The following is a 7,674-nucleotide window of genomic DNA, read 5'->3' as shown; positions in this document are numbered from 1 at the left end:
ATTCCTATTAAACTATTAATGTTGAATTGTTTTAATAGGATAAACCTCATAAAATAGCGAGATTTTCAAGAGGGTGCCGCAAAGTATCGCAATCACATAGCAATAACAAAATAAAACTACAAATTATATAACATCCATCAAACAACACACAACAAAACACAAACATTAACAGAACAAGAGAAAAAAGCATTAGAAGATCATCAGAGAAAACAATATACAACAATACTTAACATAAACTCAACATAAACAACAACATATATTGGTTATATTGATATTACAGATACAGAGATTGTTGTTATTTCAAGAGTTCACACTTAGCTGATGATAATTAATCTCCCTGTCCCGGGAGAGAGCCCTGAGCTCATAAGATCCTCGAGCCCGGGGCTCCCTTCCGTTGCAAGGCGAGAGGGGAGTTTGAGCTCAGGTAGATCTCGAGAACTCCCCCGCTGTAATAACCAATGAACAGCTAGTGATTGCTCTTGAGAGATAACCATTTACTAGGAGCATGTCTATAGTGCCGGTTTGGATTAGTCATTTAACTTATGTTGCATGTTTTTTTGGACGGTGGGAGGAAACCGGGGAACTCGGGGAAGACCACGTGAGCACGGGGAGAAAATGCAAACTCTGCACTGAAATGTCTGCTGGTTTGGTAAAGCCTAGAACCAGAGACATTCTTGCTGTGAGGCAACAGTGCTAAGCACTGGGCCACCGTGTCACACATCTAGGAAGAAGGAGGAGTAGAGGTGGATGGGGGGATTCTTCAATACGAAGATAGCGGTGGTACGTAACCCAGGGTATTTGTAGTAGCTTGGGAGTCGTCTGATTGGTGCATTGAGAATTGGGTAATTCGGATCCCGCCGCTAGCAATCATAAGCATGTGATCCTCTCGAAATTAGTTTATAACTAAACTTCACTTAGTGGGGAGATCACTTACATATCAGAGTCACAATATCAAACATTAGAAAAAGTATTTGGGAACACTTTAGAATAATGGTCCACTTTAGTTCATATATTTACTAATATTAACATGAATAATCTTGTAAAGCATTTATTGATCATAGTTCAACTTGAACTAATGCATTATTATAATCCAAAGTTGTGCTTGTTAATAGTTAATGCACTGTGAGTTAACATGAACTAACATTATTTAACTTCAATATCTTCCAGTTTACAAATATGAATAAATATCGTCATTAAGTTATTACTAATAGTTTATTCATGTTAGTAAACACATTAATAATGGACTATTACTTTAAAGTGTGTATTTTCTGTGTGTGTGTTGTAGATCGAGCTCGTGGCATCCGCTTACGCCTCCCGCTTCTGAACTCCAGAAATAACAGTAAATCTTCTCTGCGGGAGGATCCTGAAGCGGGACGAGGGGCCAGTTTCCCTAGCAGCTCTCGTCCACAGAGCCACGAGTCTCTAGCGTTGGGTGAACTTCTGTCTCTGCCTGAACACCACGCCACTGCAGCCCCGCCATCATCACTGCTGCCCGAAGACCAGCGCAACCTGCTGGGCAGCGCCGCCGCCTCCCCTCCACCAGCCCCTCCGCACCCCTGCACGCTGCCTCTGGGTCATTCGTCCCCACGCCCACAGCGCCTCAATCCGGAGGCCTCCGTCTCCAACTGCAGCCTGACCAACAGCCGCTCGCGGGAGAGCTTTCACAGCATGCGCCGCGCGTCTTCAGTGGACGATATCGAGGCCATGAGGCCCGAGTGGGAGAGGAAACACCGCACCCGACCCACCAGCTGCAGCACGGGTGAGAAACAACATGCACCCAATAACCTAACGGTCACACGGCACTTCTCTCCCCATAGACTTCCATTCATAAGCATGCATATGTGGCAGAGCGGAAACGCAAGCTTGTACGATGCGTTTTGCATGTCGCTGCATTGCAGAATTCAAGCTTGGTGAGCTCTGACCTGCGAAACTGATTCATGAGACCAATAGAAGCTCAAAGCATGACCTCTCTGTACAGAAATGTAAAATATGGAGCAATCGCTCCCTTTTGTAATGTCTAATCATCTTGTTTAATCCCGTCCTTTTTCTCATCGCTGTACAACAGAATTTCGCATACTGAAACTCTAGTGTGACCGTGACTTTATACTATAATATATACTATAGGTCCTGGAGGACCGGTGTCCTGCAGAGTTCAGCTCCAACCCTAATCAAAGCATGTTCAGATGTGTTTGATTAGGGTTGGAGCTGAACTCTGCAGGACGCCGGCCTTCCAGGACAGTGTTTGCTCATGCACCTGCTTTAAAGACTGTGTTGATTAAGTTTTAATTTAGTTTGTTGATGTACTCTCAGCTGAACCAGATGAATTGTTCGGCTAAAGAGACTTTTATTTCAGCTTGTTGATGAACTTTCAGCTGAAATGGAATATTGAATAGGGGGCGGGGGCTTTCTTTTTGCGCATCATTCAAGCATTAAAAACTAACGGTAACCAGCATGGAAGCAGATGCTCAGACTTTGAAGATTACAAAAACAAACTTTTCTTTCAGTGGAATTAATTAGCACAGATTAATTGTTCAGCTAAAGAATTACAATGTGCACTAACAAAAGTGTACTTATTAAACTTGGGCTTATTACAACTTATGAACTTATTACTTAAAAAAAACATTTTTACACGTAGTTTTCTTCTTTGTTATTATTATTTTTTTAATTCTTATTCTTATTCTTATTATTATAACATTATTATTATTATTAATAATAATAATTATTATTATTATTATAGTAATATTATTTTTACTATTACAATTATGCATATTATTATATTATTATTATTACTAGTGTTATTATTATTAGTGTTGTCTTTAGTATTAATTTTCTTCTTCATCATTTTTACTATTATTTTATCATTATCATTAATAATAATAATAATAATAATAGTTATTAATAATATTTTACTATTAAAATTATACGTATTATTATTCTTACTAGTGTTATTATTATTAGTGTTGTCATTAATATTCATTTTCTTCTTCCTCATTATTATTATTTTTATAGTTTTTGTTGTTAGAATTATTATTATTATTATCATCATCATCATTATTAATAATAAAATAATAATAATGATAGTTATTAATATTTTTACTTTTAAATTATTCATATTATTATTATTATTATTAATACTAGTGTTATTATTATGTGCTGTTGTTAGTATTCATTTTCTTCTTCATTATTATTGTTATCATTTATTATTACTACTTAAAAAAAGCATTTTCACACAGTCTAAAACATGTTTGTCACACTTTATTGATTCTGATCGTTTAAATATGTCACAAGTAAACACATCATACGGATTTGAAATGAAGGGATTTTATTATTAAGGAAAAACGCACAAAAGCAAGCACGTCACTCTTTTATTATTAAGGGAAAACTAAACATAAAACTACATGGGCAAGGCAAACTTTATTTTGTAGAGCACAATTTTACACAACCGTAGTTGATCCAAAGTGCTTCACAATAAAATGAAAATTGTAACAAATCAAAAATATATTTGTATTAAAAATATAAGGAAAGGAAAAAATATATTTATGTAATAACCGAAACACAGATATGAAATTACATGCAAGCATCACTCAAAGGCAAGGGAGAAAAAATAAGTCTTTAAGTTAGATTTAAAGGCATCCAATGATGGAGAAATGCTGATGTTCAGAGGGAGTCTGTTCCAGAGCCTTGAGCCCACAACACAAAAAACTCGATCACCTTTTGATTTGCAGAGAGACCGAGGAACAGACAAAAGAAACTGATCATGGGACCTTAACCTCTTAAGGCCCAAGGTGTTTTTTTACAGGCATTTTTTATTTCTCTTTGCTATTTGGGCTTGTTGAAACCTAATTAGAATCTAAATCTAAGTATCATCTTTTGATATGATGTACTTTTAGAGAGAAATTATGTCCATAAATGTGGACTCGGGTCCGAATTTACATAAAACACTTTTTCCTGAATGCTTTTTAATGCATATTTAACATAGACATTTTTTTTAACTTGCTTTGACGATCAGAGAGTAAAAACAACATTTTCCCCATTTTGACAGTAAAAATAGTGTTCATATGCTGCAAAACAGTTGCAGGATGACACTGTATGTCTGTAACAAAATATAAAACATTCTAAGTATTTTAAATAGCCACTTAAGAGCTTAAATGTGCTGTCCAATTACGTGGACACTCAAACCCTAGGAGGATGACGGCCTACAAGCTGTATAGGTTCACAGATATAGACCGAGGCAGAATTGTGTAATGCTTAATATGTGTAAGGAAGGATTTTAAAATCAACTCTGAGTTTTATTGGAAGCCAGTGCAATGAGACAAGGACAGGGGAGAAATGATCTCTTTTCTAAGTTTCTGTTATTAATCTGGTGGCTGCATTCTGAACCAACTATAACCGAGAGAGTGTTGACTGAGGTAGACCAATGTACAAAGAGTTACAGTTACAGTCTAACCGAGAGGAAATTAAAGCATGGGTTACAATTTCTAGATCTTTTTTAAGAAGAAACGGATTAACGTTTGCCACCAAACTAAGTTGGAAAAAGCTACTCTTCAGTAAAGTGGATCAAATAACTCCAAGATTCTTGGTGTGCAGATTGTCATTGAGGAATCCTAGCTGAGTTTAATTGAATAGTTGGTAGCAGCAGGACCTAATAAGGGTTTATTAGGTGCACTTCAGGTTTATTTTCATTTAGTTGCAAGGAGTTATTGGTCATCCAGGTCTTAATGTTGGTTCGGCACAAGAAAATGTGTTCTGATGATAAATCTTTTCCTAGTTTGATAGGAAAATATAGTTGGAGGTCATCGGCATAGCCGTGATAGTTTATGTTATGTTTGCCGAGTATTGAGCTTAAAGAAAGCATATGGAGAAAATAATAGAGGGCCAAGAATAGATCTTGGTGAAACGCCACAATCAATGGGTTTAGGTGGTGAAGTAAAAGATCCAATATTTACAAAAAAATCTATATAGCTCTACATAGCCCAAAGGAAATCTGAATAACTCGTTATTTTTACATATGATCTGACTTTCACTTTCTCAGATTGTCTTATATTCCACTCCTGAGGTCCTGTAACTCATAACACATAACTCATAATGCTAGGGTTTCCCATAATATTCAGTGCATCCGGAAAGTATTCAAAGTGCTTTACTTTATCTACAGTTTTTTTATGTTACAGCCTTATTCCATAATGGATTAAATTAATTGATTTCCTCAACATTCTACACACAATCCCCCATAATGACAATGTGAAAAAAATAGTTTGAAATTGTTGCAAATTTATTAAAAATGAAAAAGCTGTAAAATCACATGTACATCAGTATTCTCAGCCTTTGCTTAATACTTTGATGCACCTTTGGCAGCGATTACAGCCTCAAGTCTTCCTGAATATGATGCCACAAGCTTGGCACACCTGTCTTTGGGATTTTTTGCGCATTCCTCTTTGCAGTACCTCTCAAGCTCTCAGGTTAGATGGGAAGCGATGGTGTACAGCCATTTTCAGATCTATCCAGAGATGTTCAATAGGACTTAGGTCTGGGGTCTGGCTGGGCCACTCAAGGACATTCACCGAGTTGTTGTGAAGCCACTCCATTGATATTTTGGTGGTGTGCTTTGGGTCATTGTCCTGCTGGAAGATGAACCGTCACCCCAGTCTGAGGTCAAGAGCACTCTGAAGCAGGTCTTCATTCAGGATGTCTCTGTACATCGCTGCATTCATCTTTCCCTCTATCCTGACTAGTCTTCCAGTTCCTGCTGCTGAAGAACATCCCCACAACATGATGCTGCCACCACCATGCTTCAGTGTAGGGATGGTATTAGCCTGGTGATGAACACTGCCTGGTTTTCTCCAAACTCCAAACTGGCATTCACTCCAAACAGTTCAATTTGAGTCTCATCAGACCAGAGAGTTTAGTTTTTGAGGGTCTGAGAGTCCTTCAGATGCCTTTTGGCAAATTCCAGATGGGCAGTGGCTTCCGTCTGGCCACTCTACCATACAGGCCTGATGGATTGCTGCACAGATGGTTGTCCTTCTGTAAGGTTCTCCTCTCTCCACAGATGAACACCGGAGCTCAGACAGAATGACCATCGGGTAATTGATCACCTCTCTGACTAAGGCCCTTCTCCCCCGATCACTCAGCTTAGATGGCCAGCCAGCTCTAGGAAGAGTCCTGGTGGTTCCAAACATCTTCCGCTTACGGATGAGGGAGACCACAGTGCTCATGTGGACTTTCAGAGCAGCAGAAATGTTTCTGTAACCTTCCCCAGCCTTGTGCCTCGAGACAATCTTGTCTCTGAGGTCTACAGACAGTTCCTTTGTCTTCATGCTTGGTTTGTGCTTTGACATGCACTGTCAACCCTGGGCCCTTATATAGACAGGTGTATGCCTTTTCAGATCATGTCCAATCAACTGAATTGACCACAGGTGAATCCAGTGAAGCTGCTGAAACATCTCAAGAATGATCAGTGGAAACAGAATCTACCTGAGCTCAATTTAGAGCTTCACACCAAAGGCTGTGAATACTGATGTACATGTGATTCTTCAGCTTTTTTATCTGTAATAAATTTGCAACAATTTAAAAAACTTTTTTTTCACATTATTATGGGGGATTGTGTGTAGAATGTTGAGGAAATCAATGAATGTAATCCCTTTTTTAATAAGGCTGTAACATAAAGAAATGTGGAAAAAGTGAAGCGCGATCAATACTTTACAGATGCACTGTACCTATAACTCGTCAGTGGCAGGGAATAATTATCTCTTAAGTAACATTATATCTCATAAAGGTCAGAAAAAGAGATATGATAAACTTCAAAAGCATCTGCGATTAAACAGAAGACATTAAAGAAATGTGTTTGTGTCTGCAGGAGCCATGAACAACAAGTCCAACATCCTGAACTCTACCTCTGATTCGGATCTGATGCGTTACCGCGCCATCAGCAAGATCCCGCAGATCACACTCAACTTTGTGGACTTTAAACCGGACCCTCTCATCGCCCTGCCGGCTGGAGAAATGGACATCATCGCGCCCTGCAAACTGATCGACCGCACACACAACGTCACGGAGAAGGTCACACAGGTAAGTTGAATGGGATTTACAGTCACAGTGGTGTTTTTGAGTGTGAGATTAAGACAGATCGACCTGTTTGTCTTTTCGACGCGTCTTTTTTATTGTCTCTGATAGCTAGAGAAGCATCACCATGAGATTGTGGCGTCCCAGATGAAAGGCGCTTTTGCTCAAGGACAGTTTTTAAAGGAAGCTGCTGATGTTGGTCTGATGCAATGAGCCGTTTTGAAGGTTTACCTGAGGAAGTTGAGCTCGCTGGATGTGTTTTATTGGTTTTGAAGTAGCAGTGTTTGCTCGCAGAAAGTTAAAGAGATGTGACAGTGTTTTGTGTGTGTGTGTGTGATGAACTTGGACTTGGAAAAGTGACTTTGACAACATACACTCTAAAAGATTAATATTTCGACAGCAGTATTTACTGAAAAGCATCACACTCATGATTAACAATTATTAGGAGAAAACAAAATGAAATCTGGACGAGTCCCAAACATCAATAAAATTATATATAACATTGGTTTATATCTTCTGAGGATTCTGAAAGTGATTTGATAACTTTAATTAATGTAAACGTTAATATTTACATAATTTATATGAAAAGGGCTAAACATAATTATGACAATCCAA

The 7,674-nt window shown here is 38.3% G+C and overlaps 1 protein-coding gene across 1 annotated transcript in view; it reads left to right on the top strand.

The window, feature by feature from the left end:
- Positions 1-7,272, top strand: part of LOC130218908 (potassium voltage-gated channel subfamily H member 2-like) — a 178,737-nt gene extending 171,465 nt beyond the window's left edge. The window contains exons 4-6 of the mRNA XM_056451226.1: positions 1,286-1,759; positions 6,854-7,065; positions 7,171-7,272. Of these exons, the coding sequence (XP_056307201.1) occupies positions 1,286-1,759; positions 6,854-7,065; positions 7,171-7,272 (788 nt within the window). The remainder of the gene's footprint in view (positions 1-1,285; positions 1,760-6,853; positions 7,066-7,170) is intronic.
- The last annotated feature ends 402 nt before the right edge of the window (positions 7,273-7,674 follow it).

The sequence above is a fragment of the Danio aesculapii genome, chromosome 24, assembly GCF_903798145.1.
Source record: "Danio aesculapii chromosome 24, fDanAes4.1, whole genome shotgun sequence".
Classification (NCBI taxonomy): domain Eukaryota; kingdom Metazoa; phylum Chordata; class Actinopteri; order Cypriniformes; family Danionidae; genus Danio; species Danio aesculapii.
This window is presented reverse-complemented; position numbering and strand designations above follow the sequence as displayed.